At 39.0% G+C, this 25,277-nt stretch overlaps 1 protein-coding gene across 1 annotated transcript; it reads left to right on the top strand.

Annotated features, from left to right (window-relative positions):
* Positions 1–7,306: 7,306 nt before the first annotated feature.
* On the top strand, positions 7,307–22,345 carry LOC120191286 (proline-rich receptor-like protein kinase PERK8). Its single transcript, XM_039194264.1, has 4 exons — positions 7,307–7,440; positions 7,546–7,658; positions 7,944–8,308; positions 22,166–22,345. The coding sequence occupies exons 1-4, from the start codon at positions 7,307–7,309 to the stop codon at positions 22,343–22,345; spliced, it is 792 nt and encodes a 263-aa protein (XP_039050195.1).
* The last annotated feature ends 2,932 nt before the right edge of the window (positions 22,346–25,277 follow it).

Genomic DNA, 25,277 nt, shown 5'->3' with positions numbered 1-25,277 from the left:
ACTATGAATGCTTTACTTGGTGTTAAACTTTTTTTTGCATAAACAATATTTTTTTGCTCATAGTTTAAATATTTTTCCTTAACACTGTAAGAGCATCGAGAGATCGCCTGGGTTTCGTTAAAACATGTCTTGGCATTATGAGAGCATCGAGAGATAGCTTTTTGTCTAGATAGTGATTTTTAGATTCGATAGAATTAAGATAGATCAACGTTAACAAATGAATGAATCCGGGATGGTGAAGTTCTAACTTGTCTACCTTAGAGATAAGGAGTGAGTTTCTAGCGACTAAAAGGGACAACGTCTATAGTTAACGCCGAGAGGTATTACCATAGAAACTGTCCAAGAATACCTAGTAATCCTGTCAGGCAGCTTAGTGAGGCATAATAATTCATTTAGAACTTAGAATAATTGTTGTAAAGACAATAGTTTAGCATCAGTGCTATGTGACACATCTGAATATGAGAGGTTGTTTGCATTATATTTAAACCAATACTTGTTTTGTTTTATCTGTTTGCATAACATTATTCTGAAATCATTGAATCATTCTTCTTAGTTTATTCGTATTAGTTCTTAGTTCAAATACTTAGTAGGATTTAGTTTGTGACATTAGTTATAGTTGTGGTGAAAATATATTTCTAATCCAATCCCTGTGGAGACGATACTCACTCACTACTATATTACTTGCATCAATTGTGTATACTTGCACAGATTTGCTTGCCTTAGCATATATATTTACAAGCGATCAAGTTTTTGGCGTTGTTGCCGGGGATTGGCAACTGACGAATTTTTTTTTGCCATAACAAGTTCTTTTTGTCACTTTATATTTATTTAGTCTAACGTAGTTTTTATTTTCTTTTATAGGTTTTTATTATTGCATGACATTGAGATCTACTGGTAAACCTTTGGAACTATTCGACCCTGAAATTGAGCAATCGTTAAGACAAAGGTTGCATGCCCAAATAACCAGAGAACATTTGAATCAAATGCAAAACGACATGGGAGATCTAGGAGACCCAGATGCAGTGATTAATCTCCAAGTTGCAAGACCAAGAGCGATACGAGATCATTTGAACCCAATTCTCGATGACCTAATCCTGGCATAGTGGCACCCGAGATATAAGCCACTCATTTCGAACTTAAACCAATGATGTTTAATATGTTGAACTCTATCGGCCAATTTGGTGGTACACCCAATGAAGATTCTAGACAGCATGTACGTGCTTTCCTTGAAGTATACGATTCATTTCGACTACAAGGAGTACATGAAGATGTGCTCAAACTGAAGCTTTTTCCTTATTCCTTACGTGATAGAATAAGAACTTGGCTCAGCGGAGTTCATTCCGGATCAATAGAGTCATGGGAAGATTTATGAAAGAGTTTCCTACTCTAATATAATCCACCCAATATGAATACACAGCTTCGAAATGACATCGCGAGTTTTTGCCAAGGAGATGATGAATCAATGTACGAATGTTTGGATAGGTATAAAAGTTTACTTCGCAAATGTGTTAACCATGTATTTCACGATTGGACGCAAGTGGTAATGTTTTACAATGGAGTCAACACATCAACTCGAATGATGCTAGATGCCTCAGCGAATGGCACCTTACTAGACAAATCAACCGAGAAAGCTTTTGACATTCTCGACTGAATAATAAATAATGACTATAAATTTCCAAGTGCAAGATTGGGAACCGACAAAAGTACCCCTGGATCATATGAATTAGAGAGTAAAGATTCGATAGCAGCTTAACTTTCTGTCATAACCAACATGTTGAAAAATTTGCAACGTCCTAATGAGGTAAGAGAAGTCAAAGCAACCAAGAATGTGTGCATGTTTTGTCATGGCAATCATCATGAGAGCGAATGTCCTGAAAACCATGAGTCAACCAATTTTATGGGCATTTACAATCGGAACAACAATAATCCCTATTCAAACACGTACAATCCTGGTTGGAGACAACACCCAAATTTCTCATGGAATAATCAAGGAAGCAACAATCAAGCCGCAAATTACAGACCACAACAAAATAATTTCGACCATCAACATTTTCAAAATCAGCATCATCAGCAGCCCTGGCAGAACAATAAAGGTATAGTTTCTTCCTCTAACACTCATTCCAATACTAACTCCTTGGAATCATCCTTGCAGGAATTCATGGCCTCAAAAAAAGATTTCATGGCTTCTACAAAGACCTTGATGCACGAACATTCTGCAACAATTAAAAATCAAGGAAATATGTTACAAAGCCAAGTAACACTGTTGCAAAGCCATAGTTCATCTCTTAGAGCGCTGGAGAATCAAGTGGGACGAATTGCCACGACATTATATTCTCGCCCACACGGAAATCTCCCCAGTGATACTGAAGTCTTTAAGCATCATGGGAAGGAGCAATGCAATGTACTAACGCTAAGGAGTGGAAAACAAGTCGACCAAGATGACAAGTTTGGGGGAGATCACTTGAACAAGTCTTGCCAAGGCATAACACAACCTGATCAATCTGAGAATGTTGAATGAGAGTAAGTGCCTGAAGAGAAGGAAACAAGTGAAGGCTCGGAAAAGCATCAACCAGATAACAAGAAATTCATGGTCACAGCCAACGATTCCTCAGCACCATCAGCAGTAAATGTGAGACCTCCACCACTGTTCCCTCAACGGTTGAAGAAGTATGACGATGAAATCCAGTTCAAGAAATTCATTGATGTTCTGGATCAGTTGTGTATCAATGTGCCTCTACTTGAATCCATTAAGCAAATTCCTTCCTATGCCAAGTTTCTAAAAGAAATTGTTACAAAAAAAGAAAGGTAGAACGTGTCGCCACGGCAACAGAAATCTGCTCAGCGGTGAGCAAACTCCCACCAAAGCAAAAAGACCCTGGCAGCTTTGTGATACCATGTTCCATTGGTAATGACTTCATAGGACGAGCTCTTATTGATTTGGGATCAAGTGTAAAGTTTATACCAAAGTTTATATTCATGAAACTAGACGGATATCACTGCCATCCCACATCAGTCATCCTACAGCTGGCTGATCAGTCTTATGTGTGACTCGAGGGCAGAATTGAAGACATTGTAGTAAAGGTGGATAAATTTGTATTTCCAGTTGATTTTCTCATCCTGGATTGCGAAGCCGATGAAAATGTACCAATCATTTTGGGATGCCCATTCTTAGCCACCGGCAGAATTTTAATAGATTGTGAAAAGGGAGAATTTACCATAAGAGTTATAGAGAAAAAAGTCACGATCAATGTATTCAACTCTATAAAATACGCGGACGATCCATAGGAATGCCAATGCATTAAAAAGATTGAAGAAAATGCAATCCTTGGATGAGGTGAATCCCTAAGGCTCGATAAATACAGTACTTTACCATGAACCTACAACCGAGATGCATAAAGTAGAAAATTTTGGCCGAGACGAATTATTTTCAGAAGGCGATTCTGATAATTATAGCCCCAATCATATAAATCTGAGCAATGAACACCCATAAAGCGATACTAAGGCAAGATACGAAGGAAAGACAGAGGACCAATTGAGATTTCTTCATAGGTCAGGTATGAAATTTGAACCTTTAGATTATGATGAAGTTAAGTCTCAAGAGTCATCTTCACAACATGCACCGAAATTGGAACTTAAAACTTTGCCATCATATTTGAAATATGCTTATCTAGGAGTTGATGAAACCCTACTAGTGATTATTTCAGCCAACCTAACCTCCAAACAGGAGAATAGTTTGTTGAATGTTTTGTCACATCACAGTAAAGCTATAGGTTGGACGATGGTAGATTTGAAGAGAATCAGTCTGACCATATGCATGCACAAAATCAATCTCGATGATAGTCACAGCACTTCGGTGGAACCCCAAAGATGACTCAACCTGATCATAAAGAAGGTAGTCATGAAGAAAATAATAAAATGGCTGGATGCGGGAGTAATTTATCATATATCTGATAGTTCATGGGTTAGCCTAGTACAATGCGTACCAAAGAAAAGTGGTGTGACTATGGTCAAAAGAGAACATGATGAGTTACTCACCACGAGAACAGTCACGGGCTGGCGCATATGCATGGACTACAGGAAGCTCAACAAATCCACAAACAAAGATCATTTTCCCCTCCCTTGTATCGATCAAATATTGGATAGATTAGCAGGAAAAGCATTTTATTGTTTACTCGATGGATACTCGGGATATAACCAAATTACCATAGCACCCGAGGACCAAGAAAAGACTACTTTCACATGCCCGTATGGTACCTATGTATTTCGACGAATGCCGTTTGGACTGTGTAATGCTCAATCTACATTCCAAAGATGCATGATGACAATCTTTGCAGATATGGTGGAAGAGTGCATGAAAATATTTACGGACGACTTCTCCGTTTCGGGTGATGACTTTGACCAATGTCTCGACAATTTATCCAAGGTGTTAAAATGATGTGAAGAAGCCAACCTAGTACTGAATTGGGAAAAATGCCATTTTATGGTGACCAAAGGAATAGTGTTTGGTCATAAAATTTCATGCCATGGCATCGAAGTCGACAAAGCCAAGGTGGATGCAATTGCAAATATATCCCCACCTACTAATGTACGAGCTATACGCAGTTTCCTTGGACATGAAGGATTCTACAAGCGGTTCATAAAAGACTTTTCTCAAATCTCTAAACCCTTATGTCTTTTGCTTCAACAAAATCATCCATTTGAATTTACTAATGATTGTTTGAATTCCTTCACAGATTTGAAGAAAAAGCTTTCTGCAACACCAATTGTTATCCCACCAGACTGGAACGAACCATTTGAGCTCATGTGCGACGCTAGTGACTATGCAGTCGAAGTAGTGCTAGGGCAACGAAAAAGTAAAATTTTCATGTTATCTATTATACAAGCCGAACTCTTAATGATGCACAAGTGAACTATACCACCACTGAAAAAGAGCTCTTACCAATAGTATTTGCATTCGATGAGTTTAGGCCATATCTAATAGGCACTAAGGTAATTGTGCACACATATCACTCAGCCATTAAATATCTAATTAATAAAAAGATGCAAAGCCTAGACTAATTCAGTGGATATTATTACTGTAAGAATTCGATTTAGAGATCAAGGATAGAAAAGGTATAGAAAATCAAGTGGCAGACCATTTGTCTAAGCTAGATAACAAACCTGATTGTCCTGACATTAGAAAAATTAAAGAGGATTTCCCTGATGAGAAAATATTATTTGTCACGGCTGCACCGTGGTATGCTGACATAGTTAATTTTCTTGTTAGCGGTATTGTTCCTCTTGATTTATCTAGCCAGGGCAAAAGGAATTTTTTACATGATGTGCGACATTACTTCTGGGACAAATTGTTTTTATTCAAGCAATGCGGAGACCAAATAATCCGAAGATGCATTCCAGAAGAATAGCAACAAGATATCCTAAGCCAATGCCACTCGTCACCATATGGAGGGCATTTGGGTAGAATGAGAACATCATCAAAAGTACTTTAGTCCGAATTTTATTGGCCAACCCTGTTTAGAGACGCACATGAATTCTATAAGTAATGTGATAGATGCCAACAAACAGGAAACATCTTGAAACGGCATGAGATGCCATGGCAAAACATTCTGGAAATCGAACTTTTTGATGTATGGGGAATAGATTTCATGGGACCTTTTCTAACATCATTCGAAGATATGTACATTCTCTTGGCAGTGGATTACGTATCAAAATGGGTTGAATCCATTGCAATACCTAAGAACGATTCCAAGACGGTATTGAAGTTTATGTACAAAAATATATGCACTCGCTTTGGAACACAACGAGCTATCATTAGCAATGAAGGCACACATTTTGACAATAAACTGATTGCCAAGGCACTGAAAAGATATGGAGTAGGACATATAATCGCTATGGCGTATCACCCTCAGACGAATGGACAAGCCGAAGTGTTTAATCAAGAAATCAAGTAGATCCTTGAGAAAGTGGTCAACCCAAGTCGAAAAGATTGGTCACCGAAGCTAGATGAAGCACTATGGGCTTATCGCACAGCATTCAAGACACCGTTGGGAATGTCCCCATTCAAGCTGGTCTACGGGAAGGAATGTCATTTACCGGTTCAACTTGAACATAAAGCTTATTGGGCCATCAAAAAGATAAACATGGATGCTCAGCTTGCTGGAGAAAGAAGACTCTTGGAGCTGAACGAGATGGATGAATTTAGAGCACATGCATACGAGAATTCCCACCTTTACAAGGAGAAAACAAAATGATGGCATGACATAAAAATATTGCCTAGGCAATTTTATTCTAGATAACAAGTAATACTCTAATATTCACGCCTTAAGTTCTTCCCAGGCAAGCTAAAATCGAGATGGTCAGGACCATTCATTGTTCACCAAGTCTATGATAATGGAGCAATTGAAATCCAGAACCAAAACGAATGTTCTATATTTAAGGTGAATGGATAGAGACTCAAGGAGTACAAAAGAGCAACAGTCATGCGCGATAAACCGACATCGTTGGTACATGATGTACAAGAGTTTGCTTTACTTAATTGAGCAAATATGAAGCTGCATGACGGAAAAAGGACAAACTAGGGAAAAAGGTTCTGGTGGCAGAGTAAAGGGGGAAAGAAATCTTTTCTCCTCCTTTATGTCAAATCACATATTTCTCATTTAATGATAAATCTTTTCCCCACCATGTAAAGACTAAAATACCCCGAAACCACCCATCATTTTCCAAGAAAAACTATCCACCCACCTCTTCTTCAACGTATTTCCCTCTTTCTCCATAAACCAGAAATTATTTTATTCTTTCTCTTAAAAATACCTCCCCGTCGCCACCACTAAATTCAACCAAGAAAAATGGTGAGATCAAGACCGGCCCCAGCCTCCAAACAGAGTTTCAAACGTTTCCAAACAGCTGAAGCAGAAGCACGCTTCAAAACCATTCAGCAACACCAAGTATATTTGGAAGATGGATTCATTTTTCCAGCCGAGGGCGAGGAGCCGTTTGGACCCGAGGTGATGGACGTCATAAAAAATCATACCTGGGAGAAGTTTGCTCGAAATCCTAACACCGCAGCACCAACAATGGTGTGGGAGTTCTATGCCCATCTCGAGAACCCCTCCAATAACACATTATATGTTCGAGGAAAATTCATTCACTTCTCCCCCTCTGCACTCAACAAATACTTTAAGTTGGGGAGAGTGGATGACCAACACAAGAGATTTGTGACCGAAGCAGATCAAGAAACGTACAGTAGAGTTCTACAGGATTTATGCTTTGGGTAGGCCAAGTTCGAAGGGAATGCCCCCACAAGGAAATGAGTAGATTGTCAAGCCCTAAAATCGCACGTGAAATTATGGAACCACTTTCTCAAGGGAAAACTGATGCCAACATCCCACAACACCACTGTCCTCGTCAAGCGACTGATGCTCTTACACTCGATCATATATGGTAGGAAGATCAACGTGAACGAAATCATCTTTGAGCAGATCCATGACTGTGGAAATAGAACCGGGGTAACCTACTATTTCCAAACCTTAAAACCACGCTGTGCAGGAAGGAAAAGGTTCCTGAGGAACCATTCAAAGATTTCATCAAACCCAATAAGGGTATTACAAAGAAAAAGGTCCCCGAGTTGGTGAGTTTCAATAATGACGACCCAAAGGAAGGTCTGGAGCGGGGTGTAAAATCAGTTGTCGCGGCTAGAATGGTTGATGTGGTCACGCACACACGAGAGACACATGAAAAGATCGGACGCCTGGAGGACCACATAAGAATTTACTTCGAGTATGCTAAGGCAAGGGACATGCAACTCAACTCCTTCATCAAGGAGTTGCTAACGACCATAATGATCAGACTGCTAACCTTTCTCAGTGTTATCCTCAACTACAATGCAGGTGGCAACACATTCCATGCCTTGATATCTTATGTCCCTCCAGATGTTCCACCATAAGTGCCCACTGATGTGCCACCACTGGCAACACATGTCCCACCCGTACTAGAAGAAGGCCAAGGCGACACAGAAGAGTTCCTCAGTTCCTCATCCATCTCGACCATCGAAAGCAGTGATGATACTCCACCCCACTTCTTCACTGATGAAGATTTCACGCCAGCACCGAAGCAACCCGAGCATGATCCTATTCCGTCCCCGGTTCAATCACCACCACCTGTCCCAACAGAAATTCCTAGTCCACCACCTGTCTCAGCACAACAGACTCCTACGACCGAGCAGTCCACTCCAGCATATGCCTCGTCTAGCAAGAAGCGCTACAAGAGAATAGCAGGACGTATACTTCAGCCATCTCCCTCCCCAACAACAGTAGACTCCAGATCCAAGAGTCCCTCTCCTCCCAAACGACGTCGCACGAGGGCGTCCAGTCAAGCCACCCCACCAAAGTGAGTTTATTCTTCTTAGTTATCATTTTCTTTTTAATTTTTTTGCATCTGCATATAAAATCATATAGTGTAGTTTTCATGCATTGAGGACAATGAAACCCTCAAGTTTGGGGGAGGTGTTGTACCATTCTACCATACTTTGTTAAATAGTAATTGATGTTTATTGGTTGAAAATTTTGGTTGTCATGAAATAAGTAGGTTAAGATTATTGTTAGAATGATTAGGATACCCAATGATGAAGAAAATTTTATTGCCTATGCCAGAAATTATTGTTACACTGTCTAAAGAGATAACCAACCCTAGCCTTGATTCTTTGAAATTTATAAACACGATTGTAGGTTTTCTTTGCTCTAGGTAATCTGTAAAATTTTTAGGAAAGAACTTTCTAATTGCCGAGACTTCAAAAAAATATTCTAATGGTAAAGTAAAAACTCTCTAGTGTTTAAAAACATGAAAAACTCAAAAAACACAAAGGGACACTCCTCTGTGCAAAGGCATGAACAAGAAAAACTCCAAAAGAAATTAAGAGTAGCCAAGGCATATGAGTGAATGAAAGTAGTCACATGATGACTCTGTCCAACTAACTTGGGGGTGGAAGGTATGCTCCCTTTCACCTAGAGTGTGGAACGGTAGATGTGATGAGCTGACTCCCCTATAAAAAAAATATGTGAATAAAGAGAATAAAAGTTGATAAATAACTATGAGAATAAACTAAGCCTGATGAATAGTTTGTTGCCTTGACAACCTAGAAGTTCTTACTTTAAGTTTTCTAATTACCTCTATGCATAAACTGGTTACAATCACGAACACACCATAGCAAAGGATCCAGACTAGGGAAGAGACTTGACTGATATGACTGTCGAACATGTTGAGGCCAAATATTTTTGCTTAAGGCTGAAATCTCAAATTTGATGATGTTCTTGATATTGCTTTGCCATGATAATTTTGATTTTTTCTAGCTATTATCCATTGCTTGAGGACAAGTAATAGCTTAAGTATAGGGGTGTGATAACTCCGTAAAAAGGCTCATTTTCTAGTATTATCACTTAAGTTATTTCTTGTCTAAACAAAGTATGCACTGCATTTTTAGTTACATTTAGTTGCATATAGGTTATATTAGCCTGTGGTGGATAAGTTTTTCTTAGGCAAGATTTATTTGGCTTGACTGATGCTGCTAAGGAGAAAGGGTTGTTTGAGTTGTATTTATGCAAGAATTATATAGAGGAAGAACATTTCAATCGTGACAATGCAAAGTTGCAAAGGTCAACGGAACAGAAGAGAACGTGAAGAGCAGATTTATCTCGTCGAGGCAAGATTTATCTGAAGAAGTCTAAAGCAAGTGTGGCGAAACCGCCTATGTCACATGCCAGCTGGATGACCTACTTCACATGCAAGCAAGCCTTGATTGTTATGACAGCCACTAGTCGCCTTTCCTTTTTAAGCTTGGGAAATTAATAACGGCTAATTAAGGAAACTCCAAAAGCATGCAAAGCCCTAGGAGATTTTTCCTTATAAATATTCAACTGTAGCCGCAAAAAGAAAGGAGGCAAGGAAGAAGAAGAGATAAGAGCTTTACCTAAGGTGTGAGCAAGCAACTACAGTGCTTTCCCACCGTCTACCCACCAATCTTCCTTGGTATCCTCCATAGCCAGATGATAGCAGAGCGGTGATCATGCCTCAAGAGAGGTTGATCACCAAGGCAGGCGTGGTACTGATCAGGATTGTCGCGACAGAGCCCCCAATTTTGGGAGTCATTCTTCCTTTGTTCTTAATTCTTATTTTATTTGGGGTTATATTAAAAGGTTAAATCTTGGATGATCTTTGATAACACCATGAATGCTTTACTTGGTGTTAAACTTTATTTTGCCTAAACAATATTTTTATGTTTATGAATGATGAATTATGTTTGCTTATGATTGTTTTGCTCATAGTTTAAATATTTTGCCTTAACACTGTAAGAGCATCGAGAGATCACCTGGGGTTTCGGTAAAACATGTCTTGGCATTGTGAGAGCATCGAGAGATAACCTTTTGTCTAGATAGTGATTTTTAGATTGGAGTGAATTAAGATAGATCAACGTGAGAAAAGGAATGAATCCGGGATGGTGAAGTTCTAACTTGTCTACCTAAGAGATAAGGAGTGAGTTTCAAGCGACTAAAAGGGATAATTGCTAGAGTAGGTTAAGACAACGTCTATAGTTAATGCCGAGAGGTATTACCATAGCAACCATTCAATAATACCTAGTAATCCTGTCGGGCAGCTTAGTGAGGCATAATAATACATTCAGAACTTAGAATAATTGTTATTAAGACAATAGTTTAGCATCACTACTCAATGACACGTCTGAATATGAGAGGTTGTTTGCATTATATTTAAACCAATACTTGTTTTGTTTTGTTTTATCTGTTTGCATATTTCATTTGTCTTGACTACATTATTCTGAAATCATTGAATCATTCTTCTTATTTTATTCATATTAGTTATTAGTTCAAATACTTAGTAGGATTTAGTTTGTGACATTAGTTATAGTTGTGGTGAAAATATATATTTCTAATCCAATCCCTGTGGAGACGATACTCACTCACTACTATATTACTTGCATCGATTGTGTATACTTGCACAAATTTGCTTGCCTTATCATATACATTTACAAGCGATCAGTGGTCTTGTGTAATGTTTTAATCCATCGATTTTCGGATCAGACTGGATTAGGGCATTACGTTTAGTGATATCAGAGTGCCATGTTCGGTCTTTCCTAAGACTCACATGTTAGAGTCAATAAGTGTCAATGAGTACATATCTCTAAACTGTCAAGAGTACTTAAAAACATGAAATGGTGAAGCTATCCTTTTTCCTTTTAATTTCAAAAAAGTAATGGTTGACGATACTGCTCCTAGTAACGAGGGTAAAGACGAGAGTCAAGTATTGTTAGTGGATGAATTGGGGGATGAGTTTGTACTAGACTTAGAAGAGTCTAGAATTCCAGCCGGCGCGGGGTCTGATGAAGCGACCTTCTTCCATGATTTGATCCAAGCCTTAAGGCACATAGTGTGTGCCATTCCGAGAGCCTCCGACACTCCACCCGTACCACTAGCTCCTCCCGTTGCACTTTAGCATGAGTTACTGGTCGAGAGGCTCTATCAGTATAAGACGATGGTTCAAGGAAGGATGATGTCATAACTATAAACTAGTGGCTGAGAGAGACCTTTATTGATTTCAAGTATATTTATAGGCGAGGTACTGCGTCGATAGTAGCTCATGATCAAGGTCACTACAAATGTAAGAAAGTTAAAGATGTCGATGTAGCTAAGACAACCTTCAGGACCCTTATGGATACTACGAATTCCTAGTAATACCATTTGGGCTCACCAATTCCCCGATGACATTCGTGGATTTAATGAACCGTGTGTTCCATCTATATCTTAACCAGTTTGTAGTGGTGTTCATTGACGATATTCTTATGTATTCCCAGTCAAAATAGGAACACAACTGTCACCTTCAAATTGTGTTGCAAACACTTAAAGAGACTCAACTATATGCCAAGTTCAACAAGTGTGAATTCTAACTATCAGACATGAGCTTTATGGGCCATGTAACAGCCGCAAGTGGTATTAGGGTGGATCTCCAAATGATTCAAGAAGTGGTTTAGTATGAACCACTGCGGAACGTGTTAGAGTTACGTAGTTTCTTAGGACTTACGGGTCAATATCATCATTTTGTTAAGGGGTTCTCTATAATAGAAACTCTAATGACTAAGTTACTTTAAAAAGGGGTTCTATTTGTTTGATAGAATAAGTACCCGAAAAGCTTCGATCATATTGAAGGCTATCTTAACCGAAGATCCCATTTTGACCCAACTAGAGTCTACTAAGGATTACACTGTGTTTAGCGATGTATCTTTAAACGGCTTAGGATATGTACTAATGTAAAAAGGGAAGGTTGTGGCCAATTCATCACGATAACTCAAGTCACATGATCATAACTATCACACCCATGATTTAGAACTAGCTGCAGTAGTTTTTGCCTTAAAGATATGAAGGCACTACTTGTTCGAGGAAAAATGCTACATAATCACCAACCATAAGAGTCTCAAGTACATACTCATGCAAAAAGAGTTGAATTTGAGACAGTTTAGGTGGATATAACTTTTGAAGGATTATTATCGTGTTATCGATTATCACCTTGGAAAAAAATGTGGTCGTTGATGCTCTAAGTCAGAAGTCAATGACCGACCTACAGGCTTTGCTAGCACATTTGAGCTTGGATAAGGATGGGGGTTTACTAGCAGAGTTTAGAGTATAACCCGAGTTAGTAGGCATAGTGAAAAAGTTACAGAGTGTGGATGAAAAGGTAAAGGTTTAGATATAACGAGTCTATAAAGGCTTAGCGCCCGATTTTAAGAAGAAAGATGAGGATATGTTGTACATTAGGGTTTATTTATGCATCCCTTATGATGAACAATTACGTAGTAAGATTTTGCATGAGCCGTATTGTAGTATGCTTATCGTTTACCCCTGAAGTAACAAGATGTAATAGAAACTTCGACAACTATTTTGTTGGTGGTCGAGTATGAAAATAGAGGTATCTAAGTTTGTCTCCAAGTGTTCGATTTTCCAATAAGTGAAAGTGGAACATCAGGTTCCCTCATACCTACTTTAATCTATTCAGATTCCGCAGAGGAAATTGGATAGATTGACCATAAACTTCGTGAAGAGTTTATTGTTAACACGGAGAAAGAATGATGTTGTTTGGATTATAGTGGATAGAATAACAAAGAATGCTCACTTTCTTCCAATTAGAATGGACTTCACCTTAGAGAAATTGACTTATATTTATGTACGAGAAATAATGAGATTGCATGAGGTACCAACGTCGATCATTTTTTATGAAAACCCACTTATTCCTCGAGGTTCTGGAAAGCCCTTCATGAGGCCTTAGGTACCTGATTACATTTTAGTATCGTTTTTCACCCAAAGATTGATGGTCAGTTTGAAAAAGTAATTCAGTTCTTTGAGGACATGCTTAGGTGTTGCGTCTTGGATTTTGAGGGTAGTTGGAAAGATCACATTTCATTGGTGGAGTTCGCCTACAACAACAATTATCAATCTAGCACCCAAATGGCTCCCTACAAAGCCTTGCATGGTTGGATGCGTTGGAACCCCTTATATTAGATAGAGCTTAGTGAGAGAAAGTTGTTCAACCTAGATTTGATCAAAGAAGTGGAAGAAAAAATTAGGTTAGTTTAGGGAAGACATAAGGAGACCTTCGACAGACAGAGGTCATAAAATGACTTGAAGCAAAAGGATATAGAGTTTCAAGTGGGCGACAAGGTGTTCCTCAAGGTGTCACTATGGAAGATGGTACTTTGGTTTACATATAAAGAGAAATTAACTCTACGCTTCATTAGACCTTATGAGATTTTGAAGAGGGTTGGACTCGTGGCCTATCGGCTATTTCCACCAGAGATGAAGCATATCCATAATGTGTTCCATCTATCGGTGCTTAGGAGGTATTGTTCATAGTCGTCCCACATTATTCCACTAGAGCTTATAGAGATGAACCAAGATTTGACTTATGAAGAAGAGTCGATAAGGATTTTGGATTGAGAGGAGACCTCCGGTGGCGCGTCGAAGGCTTCTTCTCAACTTCCCTTTTTGCTGTTATTTTATATTTATTTGTGGGTTGTTGGAACAAATATTTTCATGACTTTGAGTTTGGATATTTTGAACCCCACCATGAACTAACTTATTTGGTGGTGGTTGATTTAATGGTTGTTTGAACTTTATTTTTAATGGTATATTTAAGTTTATTTTGGTTCTTTATTTGCTTTGCTTATGAATGCTTCACCATCTAGGCTTGTAAGAGGCATGGAAATGTCCATTTCTTAGATGAATGTTAGGTATTCGGAAGAATCCTAGACTAAAAATACTTGTAAGTATTCGGAAGAAACGCAAGATAAGATCCTTATAAGCAATGAGTTATAGTATTTTCAAGGGGCTTTGAACCGGCCTAGGAATATTATAACTTAATCCCTTAGATCTCGGAAGAGGCTAGGATAGGATTTCAACGACTAAAAGGGTGCCTTTATCAATAGGGTAGGCTGGCCAACATCGTTGAGTGAGAGCAAATGCCTTGGCATCCTATTATGTTAGGTTCTTTAGAACACTTTAGGAAAGCCCTGTCGAGTAAGTAAAGACCAGTTAGCTTAAATGTACTTGAGAAATAAGTTTAGCATCCGTAGATCAATCCCTACCATTCATTCTCTTGGAAGCTTGTCACGTGAGGATTATTTTCTTTTCATTTTATCTTTATTTACTGTTTTTACCCTTTTTCATTGCCTTGACATTTCACCATACTCAACATCAAACATCCATCATTGCCATTGCATTTCCATTTGCTACACCATCAGACCATCACTACATATCCACCAGCATACACATTTACATTACCGTGACATTTTTATATATCAAGACTAACTATACTTAGATAGAATAGTGCTTTTGTTAGACTTTTGTAATTTCACCCAATTCCTGTGGAGGCGATACTCACTCATCATTATATTACTTGAGCGATTGTGTATACTTGCACATTATTTGCGTATAATTTATAGTAATCACAACACGCGAACAAGTTTTTGGCGCCGTTGCCGGGGATTGGCAACCTGAAGTTATTTTGTTTTGCTAGAGCATTTTATTTTGTTTTGCATTTTTATTTGTGTATAGTTTACTTGATATTTTTTTTTTTTAGGTTTATCTAGTGTATGCCTAGAAGAAATTCGGAAGAGCCTTTGGAACCAATAGAACCTGAGATTAAAAGACTCTTTAGAAGAAGAAGATGTGCTCAAAGAAATATGTATCAGATTGGAAACCAAGGCATTGGTCAGGATGATGGAAATCATAATGTCGTGGCATTAGACAATGCTGATCATGTTGTTAGGCCGCACGTTATTCGTGATCACTTAAATCCGATGCTGGATGATCTAAATCCTGGGATTGTGGCACATGAAATTCAAGCTGCTCATTTTGAGCTAAAACCAGTCATGTTCAACATGTTAAATTCTATTGGGCAATTTGGGGGTATGCCAACTGAAGATGCCATGCAACACATTCGTAATTTTCTGGAAGTTTATGATTCTTTTCGCCAAGAAGGAGTGAATGAGGATTTTCTGAAATTAAATCTTTTTCTGTATTCATTGCGTGACCGAGCAAGGGCTTGTTTGAGTGGTGTACCAGCCGGTTCTATGGAATCATGGGACGATCTTTGCAAGAGTTTCTTATTGAGGTACAACCCACCAAACATGAATACGCAGCTAAGGAATGAAATATCTTCTTTTCTCCAGGGCGACGGCGAATCCATGTATGAGTGTTGGGATCGTTACAAGAGTTTGCTTCGGAAGTGTTCAAATCATGGTTTTCATGATTGGACTCAAGTAGTCATGTTCTATAATGGAGTCAATGCACCCACGAGGATGTTACTGGATGCCTCGGCAAATGGGACATTGCTGGATAAATCACCTACTAAGGCGTTTGCTATATTGGACAAAATTGCTAATAATGATTATCAGTTTCCTTCCTCAAGGCTTAGGAGTGAAAGGAGAACACCTGGAGCATTTGAGTTAGATACCAAGGATTCAGTGTCTGCTCAACTCTCAGCCATCAGTTATATGTTGAAGAACTTACAACGTTCCACTGATGTGAAGGAAGTGAGAGCAACTAGACTGGCATGTCTGTTATGCCAAGGTAATCATCACGAGAACGAATGCCCAACCAACCATGAGTCCATCAACTTTGTAGGTAATTAAAATCGAGGCAACAACAATCCTTATTCTAACATTTATAATGCTGGATGGCGTCAACATCCCAATTTTCATGGGGAAATCAAGGAGCCCACAATGTTAATCAACCTACTCGGTAGCAGAATCACAATGAGCTTCAAGGTTACCAAAATGTTATGCCATGGCATAATTCCAACAAAGGAGCTTCATCTTCAGCAATCATGAGTTCATTAGAAGCTACAATTCCAGAGTTCATATCCACTACGAAGACAATGCTGCAAGACCATTCTACTTCAATTAAGAATCAATGAGCTTTACTTCATAGTCAAGGTGCCTTACTTTAAAGCCATAGCTCATCTTTGAGAGCTTTGTAAGGTCAAGTTGGTTAGATTGCTACGGCATTGCAAGAGCGTCAACAATGACATTTTCCAAGTGATACTGAAGTCACTAGAGCACCTGGAAAAGAGCACTGCAATGTGTTAACTCTTAGGAGTGGAACACAAATCAATCGACAAGTCAAGGATAGTGGGCCACAACATGATGATTCTAATCCCACTACTGAAGTTGAATTACATGATGATAGAGTTACTAAGAAGGACAAGGAGGAGGATTCTGCTAAGATACCAGATTCTGATGCCAAGGCAAAAGCAAATTCTATTCCTGCAGCTAATGAAGCTAGACCTCCCCCACCCTTCCCGCAAAGATTGAAGAAGCATAATAATGAAGTTCAGTTTAAGAAGTTCGTGGACATTCTTGATCAGCTCCATATCAACATACCTCTCTTGGAAGTTGTTGAACAGATGCCGATGTATGCCAAATTTCTGAAGGAAATTTGTACCAAGAAGAGGAAAGTAGAGACTGTTGCCACGGCAACAGAATTTTGTTCTTCATTGAGTAAGTTGCCGCTAAAGAGAAATGATCCGGGCAGCTTCATTATTCCTTGTTCAATTAGAGCTAATTTCATTGGAAAGGCTCTGTGTGATCTTGGTTCAAGTGTCAACTTAATGCCGAAATCGATATTCTTGAAGCTTGGCATAGGAGATGCAAGACCCACCTCAGTTATTTTACAACTTGCCGACAGATCCCATGTGAAACCTGAAGGGAGAGTCGAGGATGTCATAATAAGGGTGGATAAGTTTGTGTTTCCAGTCGACTTCTTAATTCTGCAGTGCGAAGTTGATGCCAAGGCACCAATCATTTTGGGAAGACCTTTCCTAGCCACTGGACGTATCTTGATAAACTGTGAAAAAAGTGAACTCACCATGAGAGTGGTTGATCAGTGTGTGATTGTCAATGTTTTTCAAACACTCAAATATGTTGATGACACTGAAGAATGCCAAGGCATTTCTGAATTGAACTCAGTGATTGAAGAAGAGACTGAACATCTTTGCCAGAACAATTTTATTCAGCTAGCAGAAAATGAATATTGGGTGGATGATGAAAGCTTAGTGGAGTCCGACAACTTTCTAATGTTGGAGGAACAATCTAGCTTACTACAAGCTATATCAGGTATAAATTTTGAACCTATAATTTTTGATGAATTTATTCCTCCTAAGCCTTCATTAATGCATGCACCCACTCTAGAACTTAAGACTTTGCCAAGGCATCTTAAATATGTATACTTAGGTAGCAATGAGACTTTACCGGTGATTATTTCCGCTAACCTTACTGTTAATCAAGAGCAAAGTTTGTTAAGTGTATTGATGCAGCATAAAAATGCAATTGGTTGGACAATGGCCGATTTGAAAGGCATAAGTCCCACGATCTGCATGCACGAGATTCTGCTTAAAGATTTCCACGGTAATTCAATAGAACCACAAAGAAGACTCAACCATGTTATGAAGCAAGTGGTGATGAAAGAAATTCTGAAATGGCTTGATGCTGGGGTGATCTACCCTATCTCAAATAGCTCATGGGTGAGCCCTTTCCAATGTGTTCCGAAGAAAGGAGGCACGACGGTGGTTACTAATGAAGATAATGAGCTATTACCCACTCGCATTGTGACCGGATGGAGGATATGCATGGAATATAGAAAACTCAACAAAGCTACAAAGAATAACCATTTTCCTCTACCTTTCATCGACCAAATGTTGGATCGATTAGCCGGCAAAGCATTCTATTACTTTTTGGATGGGTACTCGGGGTACAATCAAATTACCATCGCACCAGAGCACCAGGAAAAGACTACATTTACTTGTCCCTATGGCACTTTTTCCTTTAGGAGGATGCCTTTTGGACTCTGTAATGCCCCGGCAACATTTCAGCGCTGTATGCAAGCCATATTTTCAGAATGGTTGAGGATTTTCTGGAGATTTTCATGGACGACTTTTCTGTTTGTGGGGACGATTTTGAACAATGCCTCGGCAATTTAGCAAAAGTTCTCAAGAGATGCGAGGAAGCTGAGTTGGTCTTAAATTGGGAAAAATGTCACTTCATGGTGACTGAAGGCATTCTATTAGGCCACAAAATTTCTCATAAGGGTATTGAGGTTGATAAGGCGAAGATTGAAGTGATTGAAAAGTTGCCACCACCAACTTCGGTCAAGGGCATAAGAAGTTTTCTTGGACGTGCTGGATTCTATAGAAGGTTTATCAAAGACTTCTCCAGGATTTCTAAGCCCTTGTGCACATTGCTTCAATAAAACCAACCCTTTGTGTTTGACGAATTATGCCTCGGCGCATTTACTGAGCTGAAACGACAACTGATCTCGGCACCCATTGTAGTCCCTCCCAATTGGACATCACCATTTGAGCTGATGTGTGATGCAAGCGATTATGCCGTAGGAGCTGTTTTGGGGCAACGCCGAGGTAAAATGTTTCATGTTATTTATTACTCTAGCCGCACTTTAAATGAAGCACAATTAAACTACAACACCCCTGAGAAAGAATTACTTGCCGTGGTATTTTCTTTTGATAAATTTAGACCCTACCTAATAGGCACTAAAGTTATTATTCACACTGATCATTCGACTATAAAATACTTAGTGAACAAAAAGGATGCCAAGCCTAGACTTATTAGGTGGATCTTACTTTTGCAAGAATTTGACTTAGAGGTGGTAGATAGAAAAAGAACTGAGAATCAAGTTGCTGATAACATATCTAGGCTAGAGAACAATTCTAAATGCCATGACACTGTATATATCCAAGAGGAATTTCCTGATGAGAAAATTTTATATGCCACGACAATCCCGTGATACGCTGACCTTGTTAATTTTCTTGTTAGTGGAATTATGCCTTTTGATTTGAATAGTCAGGCTAAAAAGAAGTTCAAGAACGATGCAAGGCACTATTTTTGGGACGAGCCATATTTATTCAAGCATTGTGCCGATCAGCTCATTAGACGATGTGTACCTGAAGAGGAGCAAAGTGATATTTTGTACCATTGTCATTCGGCCCCAAGTGGAGGCCATTTTGGTAGAGCAAGGACTACTGCTAAGGTCCTACAATCAGGCTTTTACTGGCCAACTCTGTTTAAAGATGCCCAAGCATTTTACAAAGGATGTGATCGATGCCAACGGACTAGAAACATCTCCAGACGACATGAAATGTCGCTGCAAAATATTTTAGAGATAGAGCTGTTTGATGTGTGGGGTAACGATTTCATTGGACCATTCCCATCTTCTGAAGGAAAATTATATATATTTCTTGCTGTGGATTATGTGTTAAAATGGGTGGAAGCAATAGCAACATCAAGGAATGACTCCAAGACCGTACTCAAGTTTTTGCACAAGTATATTTTCACTTGGTTTGGAGTACCTCGTGCTATCATTAGTGATGAGGGAACCCACTTTGATAACAAGTTGATTGCCAAGGCATTGAAGAGATATGGAGTTCGACATAAGATTGCCACATCATATCATCCACAGACAAATGGCCAAACAGAGATATCTAATCGAGAGATCAAGTAGATTTTAGAGAAAGTGGTGAACCCAAGGCGTAAGGATTGGTCGCCAAAGTTGGATGAAGCACTTTGGGCGTACAAAACTGCATTCAAGACTCCTTTGGGGATGTCAACCTTTAAGTTGGTGTATGGTAAAGCTTGTCATCTCCCGGTTGAGCTTGAACACAAAGCTTATTGGGCCATCAAGCGATTGAATTTTAATGCTCGACTAGCTGGGGAGTAGAGATTACTTGAACTTAACGAAATGGAAGAGTTTAGAGCACAAGCATATGAGAATGCTCGGATATACAAGGAGAAAACCAAGAAGTGGCATGACCAGAAACTGATGCCACGGCATTTTTATGAGGGGCAAAAAATCTTGCTTTACAACTCCAGACTCAAACTCTTTCCTGGGAAACTCAAATCTCGATGGTCAAGACCATTTGAGGTGTATTATGTCTATCCCCATGGAGCTGTTGACATTAAGAGAATAGACAATGGGATGATCTTCAAGGTCAATGGCCAGCGTCTGAAAGCCTACAATGGAGTTCCACCACCACACAACAAGGATGTGTTACGTCTACAAGATAGTGAAGCGTGCCCAGAGGAGAACCAAAATTCGATGCCACGGCATTAAATTTGTGTCTGTGCATAAATAAAAATTTAAAATTTAAGTTTTTCTTTATTTTTATTTTTATTTCATTTTGTAATTAATTTTTGATATGATTTGTAGGGACCGCAGTACTGCAAACCGTGTAAGGAGCGGTTACCAAAGGGAGGAAAGGACAATGCATTAATTGGAGATATATTCTTTTGATTTGTTTCTTTTTATTTAATTTAATTTCTGACATTTCTTTTTCTCTTTCCACAGACTTGTCCTATCACCATCATTACCTTTTAGCACTTTTTTTTCCTTCCCCATGCACACACAAACCCCCACCCACTCACTCCTCTCTTAACCATCCTATCACACATTTTCCCTCTTAAATTTTTAACTTTTTCTTTTCTTTTTTTTATTAATTTTTTCTCTTTCATTTTAACTTTTACTTTTTTTCTATCCTTCATTCATCTTCTTCTTTTGTTATTCTCTCCATAGCCAAAATACATCCAAGTTTTTAAAGCTTTCAAAAGTTTCTTCCTTTATCATTTTTCTTGCTTTATATACACACGAAAATGGTGCGTTCAAGACCGGCTCCAACCGACACTACCACTTGGCAACAGTTCAAAGATGACGAGGCCAAGGCTCGGTTCCAAGACTTCAAGAACCAGAAACTTTTTTTTGAGTTAGGATTTATTTTTACCGAGGAAACTGATGGTGGTTTTGGACCCGATGTTATGGACATCGTGACACCGCTTAAGTAGAAGAAATTTACCCGTCATCCTGGTTCGGTGAATGCCTCGGTGGTTAAGGAGTTCTACGCGAATATTTCCTAGCCCAACCAACACTCCATCTTCGTTCGAGGTAAGAAGATCCGTTTTACACCTTCTGTTATTAATCGTTATTTTCATTTGCAGGATGTTGTGGATAACCATGCCATGTTCGAAGAGGAGGCTGATAGCAACACATACGATGGGGTCTTGGAGGACCTTTTTTTTGAAAACACTAAGTAGAATGGGCGTTAAACGAGTCGATACTCGGTCAACCGAGAATGTATTCAGCCAAGCGCCAAGTTATGGAATCACTTCCTTAAGCATAAACTCATGCCGACTTCTCACAACACGACGGTATCACTTTCACGCTTATTGCTTTTACATTCTATAATGGAATCCCGTCCGATCGATGTGGGTTGTATTATTGTTCAGCAAGTTAACGACTGTTTGGGTAAAAAGGAAAGTTCTTTGGTGTTTCCTAACTTAATTACCGCTTTATGTCGTAAGAAAAAAGTTGAGGAAAATGCTTTTGATGAAATTTTACCTGGTTTATCGGGCATCACTAGAGTCAGACTCCCACTGCTATTAGGACTTGAAAATCCTAAATCTAAAGAATCTGTTCATGAGCAATCTGTAGGTACTACACAATCAAATGCCGAGGCAAGGTTACTTGCTCTCGAGGAAGATGTGATGTAGACTCAGACGCACCTTCATGCTTTACACAGTGACATCCGTAACTTCTTTGGATACGTGAAGCATGGAGATGCTAAGGTGGAATCAATGTTTCAAGAAATTATTCCCCACGGTCAACGAAATTTCCCTGGCTTTCCAGACGAAATTCTATCGGCATTTAATGCCGAGGCATCTCCAGAGCCCAAACAAGATGCAGCCGATCCTGGATCCGATTCCTACTCCGTACCATTCCGAAACTCCTGAGTATCCGGTCACTGTCCCTTTCGAAGAAACACCCAACCCTGTCCCAGCACCCAAACCTTCTCCTGCACCACGTCGTGGCAAATGCATCAAAACCACGGCTGGACGCTCCAATATTGTGCATTATTACTCCACTTCGTCCGAGTCCAGTCCAACACACGCAAGCGCACCCGACGAGGAGCTGCTAGCACCTCCAAGGCAACACCACGCACTCATTGAGGTACCTCTCTTACATCCATTCTCATTTAGTTGCATTTCATTCCATGGCATATAGTTTATATTTAGTATAGTTCTCTTTCAGCATTGAGGACAATGCTTCCCTTAAGTTTGGGGGAGGTATGGTTCTTGGTAGGTCATATGCATGATAGCATTAGAATAGGTTTATGCCATGGCATCAGAAAATGGTAGGACAGTTAGATGAAATGTTTTGAGGATACCCGATGATGATAATATTAGGCTAGAATCTAAATGTAAATGACTGTTGAGAATGATAGAACTCACTTTAGGGCTTGATTCTTTGTGAAAATCTTTTACATGATTTGTATGTTATCTATACTTAGAAAATTTAGAAAATTTTTATGAAAGAACACTAGTTAGTTTTGGCATTGAAATATAGTTTTGTGCTTAAAAGAAAAATCAAAAACAAACTCCTTTAAAAATAAAACTATGAATAAATGCTTAGGCATAGCTGTAGAGGGACACTCCTCTTTGACGTGGCATTGCCTAGAACTTTCTTTAATAAATGGTAGCCTTGTGCATATGAGTGAATGAAAGTAGTCACGGGATGACTCTACTTAACTATCTTGGGGGTGGAAGGTATGCTCCCTTTCATCTAGAGTGTGGGAGAGTAGGTGTGATGAGCTGACTCCCTTCGTAACAGCATTAAAAAAATCAAAGAAAATGGAGTAAAAATTTGCTTGATGAATAAGTAAACGCCTTGGCAAAAACTAGGGGGCTTGATTAGAAATAGTCTAAGTTTGCTAAGTATAGATTGAATACAATCATGCACACACACTACCACAAGGGATCTTGACCTAGGGAAAAGTACTTGAATTCTTGATAAGTCTAGCATGTTGAAGCTTATTTTTTTTCTGAGGGATGAAATTCAATTTTGTCCTACGCCCCCACTGTAGAAAATTGCCATGACATTCTGCTTATGTAACTGCTATCCATTGCTTGAGGACAAGCAATAGCTTAACTTTGGGGGTGTGTTAACTTCCTAAAAAGGCTACTTTTAAGGCCTTTTTCACTTAAGTTATTGTTTTTTTAAAAGCTCATCTTAGGCATTTTAGGATCATGTAGTTGCATATAGTGCATTTGTGGTGGTTGTGCTATTTTATTTCTTAATGGTGTTGTTTGAGGGAAAGGTGCAGTTTGTTTGTGGTGTGCAGGGAATAGCAAGAAAAAAGGATTCTTTGGGAAGTAATGCCGCGGCATCACACGTTGCTAAAGCATATTGAAATGCCTTGGCATTTCCGGCGTAGAAAAAGAAAAAAAAATATTTATGCATAAGGACAGCTGGCACTGGACAACTGTCTCTACACGTGAAGGACTGCTGTAACCGCCTACCATAGCTGCCAAAGGACCACTGCCACTTGGAGGATAAGTTTCACACCCAACATGTGATTCTAGGGGTATGAGGGGTATTTTGCACCCAACAACCTCATCATTACCCCTAGATATTTTTTATTATATATGACACCTCATGAGGGAGAAAAAAAAGAGGGGAAAGAGAGGAGGACACATACCGTATCAAAAATCACATTTTTATTTTCTGTTTTCCTTTCTTCTTCCTTGGGATATTCCTCCATTGATAAAGCTCCAAGGAGTGGCGAGCTAGGAGCCGAAAGGAGCTAGCGAGCTAGGTAGTTCACGGTGGCCGAGAGGAGACCTCCGGTGGCGCGTCGAAGGCTTCTTCTCAATTTCCCTTTTTGCTGCTATTTTATATTTATTTGTGGGTTGTTGGAACAAATATTTTCATGACTTTGTGTTTGGATATTTTGAACCCAACCATGAATTAACTTATTTGGTGGTGGTTGCTTTAATGGTTGTTTGAACTTTATTTTTAATGGTATATTTAAGTTTATTTTGGTTATTTATTTGCTTTGCTTATGAATGCTTCACCATCTAGGCTTGTAAGAGGCATGGAAATGTCCATTTCTTAGATGAAGGTTAGGTATTCGGAAGAATCCTAGACTAAAAATACTTGTAAGTATTCGGAAGAAACGCAAGATAAGATCCTCATAAGAAATGAGTTATAGTATTTTCAAGGGGCTTTGAACCGGCCTAGGAATATTATAACTTAATCCCTTAGATCTCGGAAGAGGCTAGGATAGGATTTCAACGACTAAAAAGGGTGTCTTTATCAATAGGGTAGGCTGGCCAACATCGTTGAGTGAGAGCAGATGCCTTGGCATCCTATTCTGTTAGGTTCTTTAGAACACTTTAGGAAAGCCCTGTCGAGTAAGTAAAGACCAGTTAGCTTAAATATACTTGAGAAATAAGTTTAGCATCCGTAGATTAATCCCTACCATTCATTCTCTTGGAAGCTTGTCACGTGAGGATTATTTTCTTTTCATTTTATCTTTATTTACTGTTTTTATCATTTTTCATTGCCTTGACATTTCACCATACTCAACATCAAACATCCATCATTGCCATTGCATTTCCATTTGCTACACCATCAGACCATCACTACATATCCACCAGCATACACATTTACATTGCCGTGACATTTGTATATATCAAGACTAACTATACTTAGATAGAATATTACATTTCTTTGGTTAGACTTTTGTAATTTCACCCAATCCCTGTGGAGACGATACTCACTGATCATTATATTACTTGAGCGATTGTGTATACTTTCACATTATTTGCATATAATTTATAGTAATCACAACACACGAACAGAAACCTAAGTGGTAATTTTCCC

This window comes from Hibiscus syriacus, unplaced genomic scaffold (assembly GCF_006381635.1).
Source record: "Hibiscus syriacus cultivar Baekdansim isolate YM2019G1 unplaced genomic scaffold, ASM638163v2 tig00116965_pilon, whole genome shotgun sequence".
Lineage (NCBI taxonomy): Eukaryota > Viridiplantae > Streptophyta > Magnoliopsida > Malvales > Malvaceae > Hibiscus > Hibiscus syriacus.
The sequence above is the reverse complement of the archived record's forward strand: the minus strand, read 5'-3'. Positions and strand labels throughout refer to the sequence as shown.

Coding starts and splice junctions, on each gene's coding strand:
- LOC120191286 (XM_039194264.1), top strand. CDS start 7,307: ATGAGTAGATTGTCAAGCCCTAAAATCGCACGTGAAATTATGGAACCA. Junction 7,441..7,545: donor CTTACACTCGATCATATATG/GTAGGAAGATCA, acceptor CACGCTGTGCAG/GAAGGAAAAGGTTCCTGAGG. Junction 8,309..22,165: donor CATCTCCCTCCCCAACAACA/GTAGACTCCAGA, acceptor GGATACGTGAAG/CATGGAGATGCTAAGGTGGA.